Source organism: Rhincodon typus, chromosome 35 (assembly GCF_021869965.1).
Source record: "Rhincodon typus isolate 14 chromosome 35, sRhiTyp1.1, whole genome shotgun sequence".
NCBI classification, from domain to species: Eukaryota; Metazoa; Chordata; class Chondrichthyes; order Orectolobiformes; family Rhincodontidae; genus Rhincodon; species Rhincodon typus.
In genome coordinates, this window is record NC_063366.1 from 10,901,025 (window position 1) to 10,923,050 (window position 22,026).

General features: G+C 47.4%; 1 protein-coding gene across 3 annotated transcripts in view; it reads right to left on the bottom strand.

The window, feature by feature from the left end:
• The window catches only part of LOC109919061 (ral guanine nucleotide dissociation stimulator-like), a 166,219-nt gene that overhangs the window by 118,426 nt on the left and 25,767 nt on the right, over window positions 1–22,026 (bottom strand). The window contains exon 1 of one of the 3 annotated variants that reach the window (XM_048616538.1): window positions 12,062–12,323. The exons of the other annotated variants lie outside the window; for them this stretch is intronic. Coding sequence (XP_048472495.1) covers window positions 12,062–12,109 — 48 coding nt within the window. The 5' untranslated portion in view covers window positions 12,110–12,323. Of the gene's footprint in view, window positions 1–12,061; window positions 12,324–22,026 lie in introns of those variants that run through there. 3 annotated transcript variants of the gene reach the window in all.

The window sequence follows — 22,026 nt, forward strand, 5'->3', positions numbered from 1 at the left end:
CCTATTTCTGAAGAAGGGTCTAGGCCCGAAACATCAGCCTTCCTGCTCCTCTGATGCTGCTTGGCCTGCTGTGTTCATCCAGCTCTACAGCTTTTTATCTCAGATTCTCCAGCATCTGCAGTACCGAATATCTCTCCCCAGAACATTATCTGGGTCGCTGGATTAACAGTCCAGCGATAATCCCACTGGGCCAATGCCTCACCTAAACCTCAATCTGTTGTCGTTATGCATTGTACCTCTTTTCACTTTTGATTTGATTTGATTTTTTTGATTTGATTCTTAATTGTCACATGTACCTAGGTACAGTGAGAAGTTTTGGTTTGTGAGCAGTACAGGCAGATCATACCACACAAAGTGCATTAGGGCAATAGAACGGAGCGAGGAATACAATGTTACGGTTGCAGAGAAGGTGCACAGAGAGCAAGATCGACATTAACATTTAAAATTTGAGAGGTCCATTCAGAAGCCTGGGGAAAAAGCTGTTCTTGAATCTGTCAGTACGTGTGTTTCAACTTTTGTACCTCTGCCCGACAGAAGAGGTTGGAAGAGATTATAACTGGAGTGGGAAGGGTCTTTGATGATAACAAGGTGTAGAGCTGGATGAACACAGCAGGCCAAGCAGCATCAGAGGAGCAAGAAAGCTGACGTTTTGGGTCTGGACCCTTCTTCAGAAATCATTCAGAATTTTCTACATTACAACACCTCGGGGAAAGAAAACGCTTCCCAGGCCATAAAAACCGAAAGAACTGCGGATGCTGTAAATCAGGAACAAAAACAGAAGTTGCTGGAAAAGCTCAGCAGGTCTGGCAGCATCTGTGAAGGAGAAATCAGAGTTAACGTTTCGGGTCTGGTGAGCCTTCCTCCGAATTGATGGTAGTTGGGAAAAATGTTGGTTTATATTGCAGAAGATAGGGTAGGGGAAGGGGGTAAGGAGTAAACAATAGGTGGGGATAGAGCCCAAAGAGAGAGAAGAGCAGTTGGACAGACAAAGGAGTTGATAACGATCTGGCTGGGAGGCTGAATAGCTGTTAATGGGGACTGTTAGTGGCTAACAATGGGGACATAACTTCCCAGGTTATGAAGTGCTTTGAGACATCCTGGGATAGTAGAAGGAATCTGATACCCTGAGTCTTTTCACGGGGCCTATCATTATTTCTCATTCCTCGTTGTGTTTACCTGTAAGGCTACAACTGAAGTAGGAGCTAAACGATCAGCCCCAGGACTGAGCGTCAAAGCAAAGTCTGTGGAAAATTCATCTGCAGAGCTTGTAGTCTGAAATGCTTCACATCTACCTTCAGCTGTTTTAAAAAAAAAACATGCTAAAGAGAAGCAAGCTCCAGTCAGCTGGCTGGCAACTGAAGGGGAGTGAAGGATAGTTGCAAGAGGTAAACACAGCCTGGTACGACCTGTCCAGTTACACCTTAATCTGAGGACTCATCCTCGAATTCTGATCGAGTACAACACAACAGCTTGCATTACATAGCACTGTAACACTGTAAAATGTGGCAAGTCTCTTCCCAGGAGATGTATAACCAGGCGGCTATTTTAAAAAGGGACAATTTGGGCAGGTGGAAGAGGGGCTCTACTCGTTGGAGTTTAGAAGAATGAAAGGTGATTTCCATGAAATGCCTTCTCAGCATTTAACAAGTCAAGAATCATATGTGTTTCAACGAGATCATGGGAGAGTCTAGGAGCAGAGGGCATAGTCTCAGAACTAAGGGGCACCAATTCAAGACTGAGGTGTGAAGGAATTTCTTCTCTCAGAGGATTATGAGTCTTTGGAACTCCTTGCCACAGAGAGCTGTGAGGGAAGAGTCCTTGTGCATATTTAAGGCTGAGACAGATAGATTCTTAATCTGTCGGGGAATCAAGGGGAAAAGGGCAGGAAAGCAGATGTGGGGTATATCAGGTCAGGACGATCCTACTGAGTGGCAGAGGGGCCGAATGGCCTACTCCTATGTTATGGTGTTAAGTCAGGTATTAAGGAACAGTTGAAAGGAGGAAGTGGAGGGAATTCCAGAGCTTACAGTGAGCTCAGTCAAGGGGATCAGAGTGTTGGAAGTGGGATTTGCACTTTCTGTAATTAGCTAAAGACCTTTGAACCTTAATGTTTTATTTGTAAAAACAGTGAGGCTCAAAGATCTCTGGTTAATTACAACAACACCTTCTGTCACGGCTCAGCGCAAGACTTCACTCGATGATACTGATGCTTGTTTGTGCTAATGGCACTACATAAAGGCAAGTTGTTGTTGTGGCTGCACTGTGCTCGGCCAAACAGCAGAGGGAGCATGACCAGAAGGTCAATCTGTTTTGCAAATGAACAACTTTAAGCAGCAAAACATCCGAAATCTCTGCTGGGGGTGGGTGTGCCCTCGAGGATTGGCAAATGTGCCAGCCCTTATTCCCCAGGATCGTTCTCATTCCAGACTTTGCCACAGTTAATACAGAGGCAAAAACTGGCCTTGTTATTGCCATGTTTCTGCTATGTGGATTCTTTAAAGGCTCATCTGTTCACAGACAAATCTAAAAGGAGATATTATGTATTCACATTATTCCTAGTTTGTCCCTGTTGTCAGGTCAATGCAGCCACTGTTTTAGGCCCCTTTCAAAAACTGAACTGGGTATAAATAGACCATGGATATTTTCTTTATTTATTTGTGGGATATGGGTGTCGCCGGCTGGGCCCAGCATTTATTGCCCATCCCTAGTTGCCCCCTTGAGAAGGTGGGGGTGAGCTGCCTTCTTGAACCGCTGCAGTCCTCCTGCTGTGGGTTGACCCACAAAGCCATTAGAGAGGGAATTCCAGGATTTGGACCCAGCGACAGTGAAGGAACAGCGATATATTTCCAAATCAGGATGGTGAGTGGCTTGGAGGGGAACTTGCAGGGGGTGGTGTTCATATGTATATGCTGCCCTTGTCCTTCTAGATGGAAGTGGTCGTGGGTTTGGAAGGCACTGTCTGAGGATCCTTGGTGAATTTCTACAGTGAATTGTTGCAGATGGTACACACTGCTGCTACTGAGCATCGGTGGTGGAGGGAGGGGATGCTTGTGGATGTGGTGCCAATCAAGCGGGCTGCTTTGTCCTGGATGGTATCAAGCTTCTCGAATGTTGTTGCAGCTGCACCCATCCAGGCAAATGGGGAGTATTCCATCACACTCCTGACTTGTGCCTTGTAGATGGTGAATCCAGTTAAGTTTCTGGTCAATGATAACCCCCAGGATGTTGATCAGAAACTGGGGCTTGGATAATACGTATCCAATGGTAACGAACAGTCATTCTGTCATTCACCTTCAATTTTCATTACGACCCAGGTGCAGCGTAACATGAAATGCTAATTCCCTTTAGCCCATTCCAGGTTAATTTATAGGTGGCATCTTTACTTTTGACTGTGTCTTCATGATAGTGCTAAGGCTGTATGTATTTTTGACACCCAGTTCAAGATGGTGACAATCTCCTGCATTTCCTGTCTACTGCCAAGACTTCTCTGCACTATTATCCACCCTCCTCGCCCCTTGTTCCTGAGATCCTTATCCAATTCTTTGTTAGCTTTTAATTCCCACTTTACTGACATTCTCCATGCCAATCTCCTGACCTTTCCCATGCACACATGATGAGCCAAATAGCCTTCTTCTGCATTGTAACCCATCAATGAGTCACCCATCAGTCCTAACCTCAAAACCTGTCCACCATCTGCAAGGCACAAGTCAGGAGTGGGATGGAATACTCCCCACTTGCCTGGATGGGTGCAGCTCCAACAACACTCAAAAAGCTTGACACCATCCAGAACAAAGCATCCCGCTTGATTGGCACCACATCCACAAGCATTCACTCCCTCCCCCACCGAAGCTCAGTTGCAGCAGTGTGTACTATCTACAAGCTGCACCGCAGAAATTCACCAAAGATCTGTAGACAGCACCTTCCAAACCCGCGACCACTTCCAGCTGGAAGGAGAAGGGCAGCAGATACATGGAAACACCACCACCCTGCAAGTTCCCTTCCGAGCCACTCACCATCCTGACTTGGAAATATATCACGCTTCCTGGGTCAAAATCCTGGAATTCCCTCCCTAAGGGCATGGAGAGTCTACCTACAGCAGGTGGACTGCAGCGGTTCAAGAACGCAGCTCACTACCACCTTCTCAAAGGGGCAACTAGGGACGGTAAGAAATGCTGGGCCCAGCTAGCGTCGTCCATGTCCCATGAGAGAATAAAATAAAACCATGAGTGCAGCAACAAAGCCACACTTCATTGTCCATCCTTTACAACTGTTGAACTGAGGGACTTGCCTTGCTATTTCAGGGGCAGCTATAAGTTTCATATACTCCAGACCCGGTCAGGCTAGTGGATTTCCTTCTCTAAGAGACACTAGTGAACCAGAGATAGTAGGAACTGCAGATGCTGGAGAATCCGAGACAACAAGGTGCAGAGCTGGATGAACACAGCAGACCAAGCAGCATCATAGGAGCAGGAAGGCTGACGTTTCGGGACTTGACCCTTCATCAGAAATGGAACTAGTGAACCAGATGGGTTTGTACTGACACCAACTGACAACTAGTTGCAACTGCGCAGTCTCACCTTGCAGCTTTTCTCAAAAACGCCCATACGCATACACAATATAAAGCCAATTATTCCACTTTTTCCCTTCACCTGTATTATTTTTCACTTTTATTTTCACTTTTATTTTTCTGCATTTCAAACATTTTGTGGGGGCACGGTGGCTCAGTGGTTAGCACTGCTGCCTCGCAGCACCAGGGACCCAGGTTTGATTCCACCCTCGGGTAACTGTCTGTGTGGAGTTTGCACATTCTCCCCGTGCCTGCGTGGATTTCCTCCGGGTGCTCCGGTTTCCTGCCACAGTCCAAAGATGTGCAGGTTAGGGTGGACTGGCCATGCTAAATTGCCCTGTCGTGTTCAGGGGTGTGCAGGATAGGTGGGTTAGACATGAGAAATGCAGGTTTGCGGGATGGGTGCGGTTGGGATGGTCTTCTGATGGGCCGAATGGCTTCCTTCCACACTGTAGGGATTCTACGCTACTGCGCGTCAGCAGTTGAAACAGTGTCATTTATGGTGATTAATACTTGACCCACTCAGCTCATCAGTAAGATTCACTTGTAAGTTAAATAATTAATTGAGTTCAAATTCCACCAGCTAACGTGGTAGGGAATTGAACACTCTGCACCCATTAGCATTAGCCTGGCTGTCTGGATTGCGAGTCAACTGGTATTATCGCCTCCCTTAAACAAGTCTTCCCTCATTTCCGTTCAGATATCATTGCGCGACTCCTGATCTCCTCTGTCCCTGTTGACTAAAGACAATCTTTGCCAGTCTTGTCTGCGTGGGTTTCCTCCGGGTGCTCCAGTTTCCTCCCACAGTCCAAAGATATGCAGGCTAGGTGGACTGGCTGTACTAAATTGACCCATAGTGTCCAGGGATGTGTAGATTGGGTGGGTTTGGGCATGGGTCTGGGTGGGATGCTCTGAGGGTCGGTGTGGACTTGTTGGGCCAAAGGGCCTGTTTCCACACTGTAGGGATTCTATGAGAGGGTGAGAAATATCTTCACTAAATGGAGTCACTGATAACTGATGTCATTGTCACGTGTATTTTACAGTGGGGGAGAAACAGCTTTTCCGTGTCAACAGGGCCCGGCGCCATTTTGAATAGTTTTAAGAATAAGAAGGAAAATATAAAGTTGGAGCTTAAAGACAGTGCATCGGTCCTGAGCCAGCTCATCATCAACGATATCTGCGACCCGTCCTTCGCTGCCATCCGTCCTTCGCCACCATCTACACTGTACATAGAAGTCAGGCTCTTCAGGCTCCACCTTCTGCCGCTGGGCCGACTCTCTTCCGCCACCCCTTGTGCCAGTTCCATTGATGTCAGAATCGCGTCTCTTTGCCGCTGGGCCCAGTGCGGTCATGATGCCCTTCCGCCATCGCTCCTTCACCATCACCAGCGGGCCGGAGACAACAAGCAACGACGTGGCTGATCCTCTGGCGCCAAGTTTGTTTGCCGCGGGGCCTACCTCACCCCGATATCGCCTCCCGTCGATGTGGCACCTGCTGATTCTGAAGCCACGCTCGCCCCGGAGAAGTGAGTAGGGGGCCCGCTCGAGTCCGCGCTGGGGGTCTCTACTGCTGCCGATGCCATCCAGGCTCAAGGCAAAAGGTAAGTAAACGAAAAATAAAAGGAAAGAAAAGAAAAGCAGTCAGAGCAGATGGGCCCCGGCCCAGGAGCCTAACTCCAGCTTAAGAAGAAAGAACAGTACAGCACAGTACAGGCTCTTCGGCCCACGATGTTGTGACGATCTATTATCCTATTAAGATCAATCTACCCTGCATACTCTACATTTTACTATCCTCCATGTGCCTATCCAAGAGTCGCTTAAAAGTCTCTAAAGTATCTGACTCCACTACCACTGCCGGCAGCGCATTCCACACACCCACCGCTCTCTGCATGATGACCTTCCGGAACTCTCTACTCCAGACAGCGATGGACACTCCATCTTTGAGTATATTTTGAAACGAAAATAATCAAGAGATGGGGGTTGTGACTGTACGTCGGTGGATTGAGGGAGAGATCAGCCACGTTCTTGTTGAGGAATGGAGCAGGCTTTGAGGCACTAACTGACCTAACGTAGCGTCGATTCCTCACAATCGTATATTCTGGAAACCAATGCTCTCACCCTCTGCGACCTCTCCCTCATTCTTCAGCCATCTCCTCCCCCTTCCCAGTCTGACCCAATCCCCCACTATGCTGCCGCTACAAATGTGGTGATGTATCCATTTCCTGCTTCTGCTGCACTGTGTGGTATCAGCCAGCATCCACAAGATGGGTTGAACGGCCTCTTCCTGTGCCGCGGTTTCTACCTCTTGTCTCCTCTCTGCCCTTCTCTCTTTCTGCAAGACACTCTTCAGAGTGCGCACCTTCGAACCAAAAACCTGGTCAACTTTCTGAAGGAGCCAATCCTCTGGCCATTTCCCTACTTTAGCAGCCCGATACATTGGCCAGTTGTTGATATATTCTGGTTTTGACCTCTCCGGGGATGGTGAAGATGCTCAGGTGCTGCGGTGGAGGCATGCCGCCCCTGATCCACAGCCCCTTAGGACTGGACTCAGAGACTTCCCCTGCTCACTGTTCGACTGGGAAGTTTGACTCAACAAGGCTGCTTCACACATAGCGGCCAGGAGAAAGCGGGTTTTAAAAGGTAGCCTTGAGACAGGTCAGAAAGAGGCCATTCAGCCCCCTTCATCCCTGCCAGCTCTTTCGAAGAGCTGTCCAATCTCGATAGAATGCAGCCAGGTTGCCTGGAACTGGGTACACTCTAAGGCAAAGCAGCCCTGCTTTGATTGGTACCCCATCAGCATTCATTCCCTCTACCATTGCCATCCAAGGGTGCAGCATCTACAAGGCGCTCTGCCAACTCACCAAGGCTTCTTTAGCAAACCTTCCAAACCCATAACCTCTCCCATCGACCAGGGCAAGAATCCTGATAGTATGGAAGCAGGCCATTCAGCCCACTGACCCTCCGAAGAGCATCCCACCCAGCCCCAACCCATCCCTGTAACCCTGCATTTCTGATGGCTAATCCACCCTAACCTGCACATCCCTGAACACTGAGACAATTTAGCATGGCCAATCCACCCTACCCTACACATCTTTGGACGGCGGGAGGAAACCAGAGTACCCAGAGGAAACCCAGGGAGAACGTGCAAACTCCACACAGACAGTTGCCCGAGGTTGGAATAGAACCTAGATCCCTGACTCTGTGAGGCAGCAGCGCTAACCACTGAGCCACCGTGTCAACCATAGGGGTAGCATGGGTGAATTTGTGGGATGTTGGTGGGGGCCGGAAAGGCCAGCATATATTGCTCCTGCTATTTTTTTATTACCAATCCCTGAGATAATCAGTCAAGCACACATTGCTGCGGGTCTGAAGTCACATGGAGTCCAGGCCTGGTAAGGATGGTAGATCCAGGAAAGGACATGAGTGAACCAGATGGGTTTGTACAGCAACTGTCAGCAGGGACATATCACCCTGAAGTTAATTTTGTGTCCCAGACACTTTCTTGAATACAAACTACTCCATTTACTACAGTAAGATTCAAACTGGTGTCCCAAGAACATTAGCCCGGGGCTCGGGATTACTAGCTGAGTGATATTACCACCACACATTGCTTGGACTTTGAACTATGTATCTGTGCCTTCACTATCAGAATCCTGGAACTCACTCCCTGCCATCGTTGCTGTGTGAGCTACACTACACAGATTATAGCCGTTCAAGGAGATAGCTCATCACCATTTTCTCAACGACAATGGAGACGGGCAATAAATGTGGGTTCAGCCAGTGATGCCCCCATATTGCATGAAAAAGTTATGGAAAAGGGATCCTTCATAATTTGGAATACTTCAATTGGCTTGCTAGCAGGAGGGTTCTCAAAACCAGAGGGAGGGTCCAGAGGCTGGAAACAACCCTGTGGTGCGGAGGGGGAACAGGGTGTTATAAGGAGTAGGGAGGTGGCTCGATAAGGTCATGCAGTGGTGAAGGTAACTGCTCATCGTGTTCAATAGAGAGGAAGCTTACTCAGTGAATAGGACGGATGTTGGAGGGGCGATCTTCAATTACAGGAGCATTCAAGTCACGGCTTTTCTTAAAAAAAATTAATAATTCAGGGAATATGGGCTAGGCCAGCATTTATCAGCTATCCTTAATCGCCCAGGGAGTGGGGTGCAGTTAAGAGTTAACCATGTTGCTGTGTGGGCTTGGAGTTACATGGAGGTAAGGATGGCAGATTTCCATTTCCTGAAAGACATTAGTGAACCTTATTCATTCACGGGATGAGGGCATCGCTGGCTAGGGCAGCATTTATTGCCCATCCCTAATTGCCCAGAGGGCAGTTAAGAGTCAACAACATTCCTATGGGTTCTGAGTCACATGTAGGCCAGACCGGGTAAGGATGGCAGTTTCCTTCCCTAAAGGACATTAGTGAACCAGATGGGTTTTTCCCCTCAACTATCAATTCACTGTCATCATTAGATTCTTAATTCCAGATATTTATTGGATTCACAATTCCACCATCTGCTGTGGCTAGATTTGAACCCGGGTCCCCAGAACATTATCTGGCTCTCTGGATTAACAGGCCAGCGATAATACCAGTAGGCCATCACCACCCCTAAACTAGATAGGGTTTGGCTAGCAATCAACATTGGTAACGTAAGGCCAGCTCTTTATTCCAGACATGCTAACTGAATTCAAACTCCACCGTCTTCCACAGGGAAATTCACATCCCCGAAGGATTGACCTCGGGTTCTGGATTGTCAGTCCGTGAGTATTACCACTAATGCCTTCCACTACCACCTTCCACTGTAGGCATTGCTGCCTGCTCATAAAATGAAATTGTGTGACTGTGGTGGCACCAATTCAGACTGACGCGCTACTAACCTGAGCAGGAAACGCCCTAAACACGCCACCATCCATTCCTCACTCTTTCATGTTTACTTAACAAACAAGCCACTCTGCAGCCAAGGAAGTTACACCCTCACAACCATCAAAACGATCGCACTCTGTTTTTCCTCTTGCTAGTTCACCGATGAATGCAAAACAAAAAAGGTTAAAGGCTCACGCTTCTCAGGCTCGTGAAAAATGAGCCTTGAAGTCATAGCCCCGTTTGATCGGCATAGTGGATCAGTGGTTAACACTGCTGCCTCACAGCGCCAGGGATCTGGGTTCGATTCCAGCCTCAGGTGGCTGTCTGTGTGTGGAGTTTGCACATTCTCCCTGTTTCTGCGTGGGTTTCCTCTGGGGTTTTGCCCTCACAGTCCAAAAATGCCTGAAGGCTGGGGCTATTTTCCCTGGACCGTCAGAGTCTGAGGGGTGACCTTATAGAGATTTATGAAACCATGAGGGGCATAGATAAGGTGAATAGCCAAACCTATATCCCCAGGGTAGGGGAGTCCAAAACTAGAGGCCATAGGTTTAAGGTGAGAGGAAAGGATTTAAAAGAGACCTAAGGGGCAATATTTTCATGCGTAGAGGGTGGTGCGTGCATGGAACGAGCTGACAGAGGAAGTGGTGGAGGCTGGTACAATTACAACATTTAAAAGGCATCTGGATGGGTACATGAATAGAAAGGGTTTAGAGGGACAAAAACAGAAGTTGCTGGAAAAGCTCAGCAGGTCTGGCAACATCCGTGAAAGGAAATCAGAGTTAACGTTTCAGGTCCAGTGGCCCTTCCTTAGAACGGTTCCGAGGAAGGATCACTGGACCAGAAACGTTAACTCTGACTTCCCTTCACAGATGCTGCCAGACCTGCTGAGCTTTTCCAGCAACTTCTGTTTTCGTTTCTGATTTGCAGCATCCACAGTTCTTTTCGTTTTCTTAGTATAAGGTTGAGAGGGATATGGGCCAAATGCTGACAAGTGGGACTTGACTAATTAGGCCGGCGCAGGCTATACGGTTTTATGACTCTTATGAGCAAGTTACGCAGATCGGCCATGCTAAATTGCCTATAGTATCCAGGGATGTGCAGACTAGGTGGGTTAGCCGTGGGAAATGCAGGGTTACAGGAGGATGCTCTTCGGAGGGTCGTTGTAGACTCAATGGGCTGAATGTCCTCTTTCCACACTGTAGGGATTCTATGATCTAACTCACTTTCACTCACTAGTGATGCAATTCTCCAGCTTTACATTCCCAACCATCACAAGTGGCCAAAGACTAATGTCCCTTCAAAACAATTAGTGGAGATGTGGATATTGCTGGTCAGGCCAGCACATTGTTATCACTCATACCTAGTCGGCCTTTGTGATAATGGAGTGGCTCACTAGGCCATTGGGAGGGGAGGTAAGAGCCCACCACATTGCTGTGGAACTGGAGTCTTCAGTTACCAGGTTAGATCGAAGACCTTGCGACTGTTTCCATTGCAGAGAAGATGACTGAGGGGAGATTTGATTGCGGCCTTGAGCGGACCGGACGGTGTAGACAGGGAGAAGCTGCCTCCGCTCCTTACGGAGGAAAGAACGAGAGGGCATAGATTCAACGTGCAAGCAAAGCAAGCAGGAGACGACAAAAAATTTTTCGCTCAGCAAGCGGTGAGGGGTGGGAGTGCACTGCCTGGAAATGTGGCCTGGCAGGTGCAATTGAGGCATTCAAGAGGGCCACTAGATGGTTACTTGGGCAGGACTGGTGTGCAGGGATACGGGGAGTAAGTCGGAGATTGGTAGGAAATAATCTGGGCATGATGGGCTGAATAGCCTCCTTCAGTGACATAGCAATTCTGAGTCACACGTAGGCAAAAGGCAAGTGCAGCAGATTTCTTCCCCTAAACAGGGAATGGACAGAATTTGATGTCAATTTGTTCATTCTTAGTCACCATTGCAGGTGCCTGGTTGTATTTCCAATTTTCATCATCTGTGACAACCTGGCATCTGCAGTGTTGACTAAACAAAAAAAAACATCAAACTGACATCAAGTAAAGCAAATAGTTAAACTGCTCGGCTCCTGTTGTCCGAACTCCTATTTCCAGATGATTAATCCTTCAGGGCAGAACTGCTGCAAAACTTCGCAGTTCAACATGAACGTTGCAATGGCCCGCTTTCCTCCGGCTGCGCAAGTTCAGCTCCAGATGAAGGGGATTGATACAACGTTGTGATTACATTCGAGAAAGCAATCTGCCAACCCGCAGATTCAAATGCCAAGAACTCCAGGATTCATCTGGGGACGTTAAATAAACCACCAGCACGCACTCACAACGGAAAAAAAAAATGTTACGATCCCATGCTGGCTGTTTCTAAGAGTAGGATATTTCGGTGCCCAGATCCCCAGCTCAATATTAACTCCATGAAAGTAGATTATCAGAAGTTGCAAAAGATGCATCATTAGGATAATAAGCTCTAAGTTCAACAGTCCACAACCTGAACGTGAACCCTTATTAATGGGATTTAGCCACAAGGACAAGCGCTGTTTTTTTGTGTGTTTGTTTGTTTTGGAATTAGCAAGCCGCGCATTGTTTTGAAGAGAATTGAACAATAATAACAAAAAAAAAAACAGTTAGAGACACGCTTGCCTTCTTTTGAGCACCTGATTCTGCCCTCGTTTTACCGAGCTGGCTCATCCTGGGGTTGCAGCTGTACACATGCCTTCAGTCCTCTCTCTCAATTGCAGCACAGGCGAGAGGATTCATTTTGTTGTTGGTTTCAGGGCTGGCTCAGTCCTGCTTGATCCTTCACGCCACACGCTGCAGCTTTTCCGCCAGGACTCAATGCGTTCTCACTCTTGCACAGGCAGGCACACAGTGTACCTCCCTCCGGTTACCTAGAACACTGCATCTATATATAGAGCACATTGAAGCACTCCAGGGTCATCGCATTGATGTGTTTGACGTAGAGTAAATCAAACACTCCTAGGTTATGCAAAGCACAATTCAACGCGAAGTGAAGCTCCCTCTACTCTTTTAAACTGAAATTAAGGCTTCCTTGACACTGGTCCCGTCAAACACTCCCAGGAGAGATAAAGCACTGGGTTGGATACAGAGTAACGTTACCTCTACTCTTTCAAACAAAAAGTAATTTTTTCGACTCTTTTAAACAAAAGGTAAAGCTCTCTCTACTCTTAAATATAGGTAAGGGTTCTCCACTTTTAAATAGAAGCTAAAGTTCTCTCTACTCTTTGGAGCAAATTAAAGCTCCCGACCATTGTTCCCATCATCTATTGCTAGGACAGGTAGAGCATGAGGTTAGATACAGAGCAAAGCTCTTTCTACACTTTTAAACTGAAAGTAAAGCTTCCTCAACTACTTCATACTGAAAATAAACGTCCTCTACTCTTTTTAAACTGAAAGGAAAGCTTCCAAAATATTGTCCCCACCAAACACTCCCAAGGGCAGGGACAGCACAGGGTTAGATACAGAGCACAGCTTCCTCTTCACTGTCCCCATCAAACATTCCCAGAGCAGGGTCAGCGCAGGGTTAGATATAAAGTCAGAGCTTCCTCTACACTGTCCGTCCCATCAAACACTCCCAGGGAAGTTAGTGGTCGCTAAAGTAAAGCTCTGTCTGCACTATCCCTGTAAAACATTCCCAGAGCAGATACATTGCAGAACAATGCATATTTACTGGCTCAGTGCCTCACTGCCTGATTAAATACTGATCTATCCAGACGGTTGTCACCTCTGCTCTGTACTCAGCAAGCTGACTTGACTGAGTAGCCCATATGTGGGCTGGGCCAGAGCGGCGTGATGCAGTGGAATTATCTGCCAGCACCTCTGTCCCAATGATTTTCCAGACAGTGAGGGAGAAAACGTGTGCTTGGGTGAACACACCACTGGCGGTCACTAATGCAGAAAGTCACCAGGAACAGGCTGCAGTGCCCTGCACATTTCACCCCACTTTGGAGACATAGTCAATGGGTAAAAAAACAAGGAACAGTAGATGATATAGGGGCTCTGTGCTCGACGGTCTGTTCCCTGGGATGCACACCGAGACAAATATCGACTGGAGGACCATCAACTCGGTGAAAGATGCTCTTTGTTCTGCAGAACAAGGAGTTGACCCTGACTGCATGTTGCAGACTGGCACATTCCAAGGCCCAGGACTACATACTGAGGGATGCACTAAAACTTGGGGCAGCTGCCACCCGGGGCAGTGGGGAAAGACCACCGTCTGAGGTCTTCCTGCTAAAGTTAAATGGGGGGGTCCACTCAGTTATCGGACCCACTCAGTGCCTCAATGTATGTTAATATGGTCTTGTATGTGTAAGAGATATCTTTGGTCTGCTGGGATAAGGGTCAAACTCAAATATTTATTTGTTTAGTTAAAATGCTACTGTACAGAACCAAACTACATTTGTGACTAAGATTTTTTTTAAAGTATATTTTTGAAATAAAAAAAAAGATATGTGAAAAATGAAAATCTAGCTCTGAGGCTGGATGTGGACTGAAGTTCCCTATGTATGCATCATTCTGGACCTCCAAGGAGACACACTGGGACAATACAAAGGGGCGTTGCATGTCATTGATGATGGGAGTTGGCTGTGATGCAGCGAGTAGAATTATTGTCTCAAAGTCAGAAGGCTCTGGGTTCGTATCTCGCACCAAAACCATATGGTCCATGGGGATAAATGTTGGGAAGCACTCGCTAGCTGCAGCTCTGTCACAAGTCCTGTCTCTCCAATAGATCCCCAAGTCCAAACTGTCCTCTTGAGCAGACATAAATCTTTGAAGGAAGGCACCCTACCCCATAATCAAACTTCAACCAGCATCTAAAAGAAATGGTCTGCTCAATAGCTCATGCTGCTTTGTGGGATCTTGCTGTGCACAATTTGACGACAACAGAGACAAAACATACTTCATTGGTCACAAGGTGCTGTGGGGTGGCCTGAAGTTGGGTCGTGACACTTTATCAGTGAGCCTACTATGGAACGGGGAAAAGGGGTTGTGGAACCAATGGGCTGTGTCACAGCCAGAAGATTCCCCCGACACCAGGCCTGGGGTAGGGATTCAGACCTGCCTCCTTGCCTTACCTGGAGACTGTTGTTGTGAGTTAGTTGGTCTGGTCTGGGACAAAACAAGCTTTGTAACCAGTGAGAACCAAAGTATAAGGAAGGGATAGATATCACATTGAGAATAATGTCAGTCCACAACCACACATCCAGAGCCTACAGGTACAGCTCCCAGTCCAGACTGGTATGTCTAAAACCTGGCTAGTGAGAAACAAAGACCATTTTGTACAAACAAATACAATTATACAGTGCATTTTGATGTTACCGGGATAGGACACAGTCCTTCTCAAATAATGAGGTATTTTATTGAAGCATTGTCACTGTACTTTTTGTAACTGCTGGGGTGAACCGATGACATTGCAGTACTCACTCAGTATTGACCCAGAGAAGCATAGAAAAGATACAGCACAGAAACAAGCCAATCAGCACATCATGTCTGCACCACAAAACATCATCGTGGAGTTCTCCATGACCAGAACAGGAACGTTACAGGTAAAGTACCAAATTCCCTCCAACAATGCTGTGGGCCCTCAGACCTGCTGCTCCGACAGTGCGGCACTCCCTCAGTACTGACCCTCTGACAGTGCGGCACTCCCTCACTACTGACCCTCTGACAGTGCGGCACTCCCTCAGTACTGACCCTCTGACAGTGCGGCACTCCCTCAGCACTGACCCTCTGACAGTGCGGCACTCCCTCAGCACTGACCCTCTGACAGGGATCATTGTGCTGCACACACACCTTGCAGACTCTGAACCTCCGCAAACCCATTTGCCTACACGCGGAGGCTGAAAGGGAGTGGAGTGTTTGCTAAACACTGACGACAGGAGGAACTAGGGTCTTCAGAGGAAGACCCTACACTGTCCCGACACTGGGGGGCGTGCAAACTGTGAGACTGAAGGAGGAACCTGGAGTAGTCTGCAGTCAATCCTATCACAGGGTGAAGATCTACACTGTGTGGATTAAATAAAAGAGGAATGCGTTACTGTGGGAACAGTGAAACAATGTACATGATTGTCACCGCCTGTGTCAAGTTGCATTGCCGAATAAACTAGTTCACACAACCCTGGTAATCCTATCAGCGATCATGTGGCTAGGATCCTCTGCAAAGCACTGACCTCCTGACTCTCTCCTGCTCTTGTTTTCTGGGAAAAGAACCATTTCCCGATTAAAATGTTCCCACAGCTTTGCAGTGAGGATTTATTCGATGTTTGGTGGTGGCTTTCCTGCGAGTTAAGGCTGCAGGAGGGCCACTTTTCGTTTTCGCTCCTGGATGGAGTCCGGTTTCCTCCTTGCGCTGGCCTGTGATGGGAAAGAGGAACAGGAGGAGGCCATTCAGCCTCTCCTATCTTGTTCTGTCACTCAAATCTTTGTTTAGCAGCATGCCTGGCATCGCCATGTTACTAGAGCCAAGGACTATAGACTGCTTTGCTTCATTAAGTGAGGTTCTCGACATTTCTGTCAATAGGCCAGCACAAGGCTTGCTGGGCCAAACAGCCTCCATCGTTGCAGTACGTTTTTTAGCACACTCCCTCTACTTGGCCTGCGCTCCTTCAACCTGGCTAGTGTAACACACAAGAATACAAGTGTTGTAAGCAACAGAAGACCATTCAGCCCGTTGAGCTAGGTTACTGAACACCGGCATGGCCTTTCTCAGACTTCTTTTAATTTGCTCACTTGTGGGATGTGGGCGTCGCTGGCTGGGCCCAGCATTTATTGCCCGACCCTAGTTGCCCCCTTGAGAAGGTGGGGGTGAGCTGCCTTCTTGAACCGCTGCAGTCCTCCTGCTGTGGGTTGACCAAAATTCCCTCAGGGAGGGAATTCCAGGATTTGGACCCGGCGACAGTGAAGGAACGGCGATATATTTCCAAGTCAGGATGGTGAATGGCTTAAAAGGGACCCTGCAGGAGGTGGTGGTCCCATGTATCCGGCATCCATGTCTTTCTGGGTGGAAGTTGTCTAGGCTTGGAAAGTGCTAAGAGTGACTTTCTGCAGTGCATCTTGTAGATAGTACACACCGCTGCTACTGAGCGTCGGTGGTGGAGGGAGTGGATGCTTGTGGATGTGGTGCCAATCCAGTGGGTTACTTTGTCCTGGATGGTGTTGAACCTCTTGAGAGTGTTATTGGAGCTGCACCCATCCAGACAAGTGGGGAACAGTCCATCACACTCCTGACTTGCCCATTCCCCATGTGCCTTGACTCCCTGAGACTGTTCCTGTGCCAAACTTAAAGACTTTCAGTGAAATGTGGTTGAACTCTTAATGCTCTCTGAGCATTAAGGATGAGCAGTAAACGCTAGTCCAGCCAATGATGCCCTAATCCTGTGAACGAATAAAAAGAAATTGTTTCATGAGATGTGGCTGCTGCAAAAGCAGCGATTGACAATAGCCAGTTCATCCTTTTTCACTGATGTCAATTGCAGGACAAAATATTGGCAGGGGAAAATTTTCATGCTCTCCTTCAAAATAGTGCCATGAGATTTCGTTATACCCAAGTGAAAGGGTGGAGAGAGAGCATAGGTTTCGTGTCTTATTGAAAAGCTGACACCTCCAACAGTGGCACCCTCTTTGTCAGTACTGCACTTGAGTGTGAGACCTCAGACTGCTGTACTCAAGTCTCTAGGATTTGAATCCATATCCTCCAGACTCAACGTCAAGACTGAGACATGACGTAGGAAAGATATTACTTAACTGGAGAAGGTTCAGGAAAAGGTTTACCTGAATGTTGCTGAGACTGGAGGGTTTGTGTTTTCCAGGTAGGCTGGATAGGCTGGGACATTTTTCATTGGCGCACGGGAGGTTGAGGGGTGACCTTATAGAGCTTTATAAAATCGTGAGGGGCACAAATAAGGTGAATAGCAAAGGTCTTTTCCCCAGGCCACTGGAGTTCAAAACTCGGGGGGCATATTTTTAACGTGAGAGGAGAAAGATTTCAAAGGGACCTGAGGGGCAACTTTTTCCACACAGAGGGTGGTTCGTGTGTGGAATGTGCTGCCAGGGGAAGTGGTGGATACAGGTATGGTTACAATATTTAAAAGGTACGGTTACAATATTTAAAAGACATTTGGACAGGTACATGAATTGGAAAGATTTAGAGGGATATGGGCCAAATACAGGCAAGTGGGACGAGTTTAGTTTGGGAAATTTGGTTGGCAAGGACTAGTTAGACCGAATGGTCTCTTTACATGCTGCATGGGTCTACGACTCTATGGAGTATCCATGCTACTCTCAAGTAGACAACCGAATAGATTCACAACCCTTTAAATGAAGTCAATTTTTTTCTCATTTCAGTTCTAAATGATGAGTCCCTTGAACTGAGCCTGTGCTGCCCATATCTTACAAATGTACAGCTATACAACATTGCTTTTGTATCCAAACACCAACCACACTCTATTTGGAATATGCTCAACAGTCCGCAGTTTTTTGGGGTCGAGAACTCCACTGGTCCATATCCCTCTGAGGGAAGTAATTCCATAGAATCTCTACAGTGTGGAAAAAGGCCTTTCAGGCCATCAAGTCTGTACCAACTCTCTAAAGTGCATCCCACCCAGCCCTAGCCCCAGTCCCTTACTCCATCCCCACATTTCCCCATGGCTAACGCACCTAGCCTTTAGCACGGCCAATATGTGAAGGTTAGCTGGATTAGCTATAGGATTAAATATGGGGTTACAGGGATAGGGTAAGGGTGGGATGCTCTTCAGAAGGTTAGTGTAACTTGATGGGCCGAACGGCTGTAGGGATTCTATGATTCTACTCCACCCAACCTGCACATCTTTGTGACTGTGGGAGGAACCCGAAGGAAACCCACGCAGACACGGGGACAATGTGCAAACTCCACACAGACAGCTGCCTGAGGGTGGAATCAAACCCTGGTTCCTGCAGCTGTGAGGCAGCGGTGCTAACCCACTGTGCCACCAAATTTCCCCTCATCTCATTCTGACATGGCCGAGCCCTAGCCGTGTGACTATAGCTGAGTTCTGAGCTCCCCAGTCAGAAACATACCACATCCCCTCTTGTTATGTATAACTGAGATCAGCTCCCAGTCCTCTAAACATCAGAGGGAAAAGGCCAGTCCTCAGCTTCATCCCAGCAATCAGAACCTTCACTGCAGCCTCCCCTTTAATTCCCAAGCGCCTGTTTAAAAGTATTTGCTGACTGGGTGTGGCAAATGAAATGTTGACGTTTCCACACTGAGTATTTGACAAATAGCAAAGTCTCCCTGCTCGAATGCCTAATGAATCAAATAACTGCATTGAATTTAGGGATTGTTAGAAAACAAAGTCAAAATTTTATGTAACACCTAACTCTGAATTGTTGCCTTTTTCTTTTCTCTCTGACTTTGGTCAATAAATTCACCTTTGAGGCAAAGTTGGACTCAGGGATCTTGGAATTAAGACAAAGCACGGCTATTAATTGCTGTGACTCTAAAAGCAGCTTTGAGAAATATGTTCATAGGGGAGGAGGTCGCATGATGGTGTTGTCACTGGTCTAGTAATCCAGAGACTCTGGTATTTCTCTGGGAATCCAAATTCATGGCTAACGGTCAAATTTTTGATCTAAAGAAAAAAGATCTGGACTAAGATGTTCAGCGATGAATTAAAAGTGACTAAAAACCCTAGAATGAAACAAAGTTTTGTGGATGCTGGAGATCCGAAACTAAAGCAGAAATTGCTGGAGGAAACTGTGACAGAAGGCTGTCTTAATGTTTCGAGCCCGGTGATTCTTCTACAATCCTGAAGAATGATTAAAAAGCCATCTGATACCACTAATGTCCTTTTGGGAAGGCAATCTGCCATCCTTACCTGGTCTGGCCTGCACGTGACTTCAGACCCACAGCAAATGTGGTTGACTCTTAACTGCCCCTGCTGGCCAAGGAAGACACTCACTTGTATCAAACTGCTCAAAAAAAAATACAGACAGACCGAATGGCAGCAGAAACCGCCACAAACTTGACCTTGCAAGGCCCCACTGACCAACCAGTTTAAAAACTCCCCCTCCCATTCCCCTGGTGACATGTCCATCCTTGGCCTCCTCAGAGTGAGGCCAAACTTAAACTGGAAGAACAACACCTCATGTTTTGCCTCGGGAGCTTAGAGCCCAATTGTCTTAACATTGACTTCACCAGCTTCAAAACCCCTCCACCTTATCCCGATATCCAGCCCTTCCCCTCCTGACCTGACCTAACCTGTCCATCTACCTGCTCATCTATCTGCTCCACCCTTCCCACTGACCAATCACAATGAACCCCCACCTCCGTCCACCTATCTTCATCCCACCTACCCTTCCCCCCACCCCACCACCCTCGCTCTATTTATTTCTGGGCTCCGCTCCCATGTCCTGACGAAGGGTTTCGGCCCGAAACACTAACTGTCCCCACTCCTTGGATGCTGTCTGACCTGCTTTTCCAGCTCTACATTCAATTGACTTTGGCTTCCAGCATCTGTCCTTATTGTCTCTAACCCGCTGACCAACATCCGACGCTGGTGACAAAATTTGGCCGGGTTTCTCCTAGACTGGAGAAGCAACAGCCTGACATAAATCACACTCTCAGAATCATTCTATGAAAACATATCCCAGGCTCCTTCATTGCCTTCCTTGCGAATCCCCTGTTGTTTGTGTAAAGTACCACAAGCCACCTTTAATTGGGCTCTGTATTCAAAAATCTCACCAGACAATCAAAGTCGAAAACCATCACTTAAACTTTGCTGCATGTTGCGGCCAAAATGAGACCCCTCAAGCAAGCGAGTTAAGTCTCACAATTTAATGGTGGAATTGAGCTACAATTCCAACCAACAGCGTCTGCCTCTGGATGTCTAGGGTTTAGTCTTTGCGCAGTGTTGTTCTCTGAGAGTTCTGCTACTGACGAATCCTGAAGTTGAATTTTTCTAGGATTTCCTGTCTTGTGAAGGTTCTGATATGACATTGCTAATGATCCTCTGGACCCCTTCATCCACAACATTGATCACACTTCTTGAGTCATCACGTCTATAGCTGTGCTTTCTTATCAGAAGGAGCTTCCCAGTTCCTGGTTACATTCAGTGTTGACTGTCTGTTCGAAACACAGATTGACCTGTCATTAACCCTTTCACCTCAGGGCATTCCTTATTCAGGCAATCTTAATTGACCATTTGTCACAAGGCAGCGAGTTATCGACCAGTCCTTACCTCCTCTCTTCCAGGAAGCGGGTTATATATAGAGTAGAATGTCAACAGTGTAAAAGCAGGCCATTTAGCCCACTGTCCATGCTAACTCTCTGAAGAGCACCCCCCCCACCTGCCCCCAACCCATCCTCTATAACCCCGCATTGCCCCATGGCCAATCCAACTAACCTGCACATCACGGGAAATTTAGCACAGCCAATCCACCTAACCTGCATATCTTTGGACTGTGGGACGAAACCCACGCAGACAAAGGGAGAACGTGCAAACTCCACACAGACAGTCACCCGAGGATGGAATCGAACCCGGGTCCTTGGAGCTGTGAGGCAGCAGTGCTAACTCACTGAGCCACCGTTCTGACTTTTATGCTGTTTTACCTCCTTATTCCCATGGATGTTTATTTATTTATTTACTTTCTTTATAACATTGTCTCCTTGTCCGTCCCATTTCAGGAAACCATTCATTCCAGAAACAGTTATTGCTGATTCTTCCAATCGCTGAACAGTTGTTGAAGTATTTACAGTATCATTTGTTCATTAAACAGCTCCTCCCACACACACCACCCCCCACCCCCTCAACGTTCCACCGGCAAGACAAGTCCCAGCAGAGGCAGTGGCATTGTGTATAGTTGGGAAGAGTTGCTCTTGGAGTCCTTAACATTGACTCCAGACCCTATGAAGACTCATGGCATCAGGTCAAAGAAGGAACAGGGTAACCTTCTGCCAATGGAGGAGAGGAGAGCATGCCAGGAGCTGCAGCAGACTTATGTGAAAATAAGCTGTCAACTTGGTGAAAGATACAACACAGGACGATTTACATTCCAAGCAGCAGGTAATAGTCAGCACTTAACGATTCTCCAACCAACGCAGCAGATCTAAGCTCTACAGTCCTGCCACATCCAGTCGAAAATGGTGGTGGACAATTCAACAGCTCACTGAAGATGGAAGCTCCACGAACATCCCCAGCATCAATGATACAAGGATTCCGTACAACCGTGCAAAAGATAGGACTGAAGCATTCGCAAAGATCTTCAGACAGAAGCGTTGAGTGGATGGTCTGTTTTGGCACCCTCCAGTAATCACCGGCATCACAGATTCTCGTCTTCAGCCAATTCGATTCACTCCACGTGATATCAAGAAACGGTTGAAGGCAATGGGCCCTGACAACGTTCTGGCAATAGTACTGAACGCTTTTGATCCAGAGCTTGCCGCTCCCCTAGCCAAACTGTTCCAGTACAGCTACAGAAAGCAATAAATGCTGGGGATTACAGCAGGTCAGGCAGCATCCATGGAGAGAAAGCAAGCTGGCGTTTCAAATCTAGACGACGCTTCATCAGAGTTGATGTGAAGTGTGGAGGGAGCAGTACAGTAGCATATA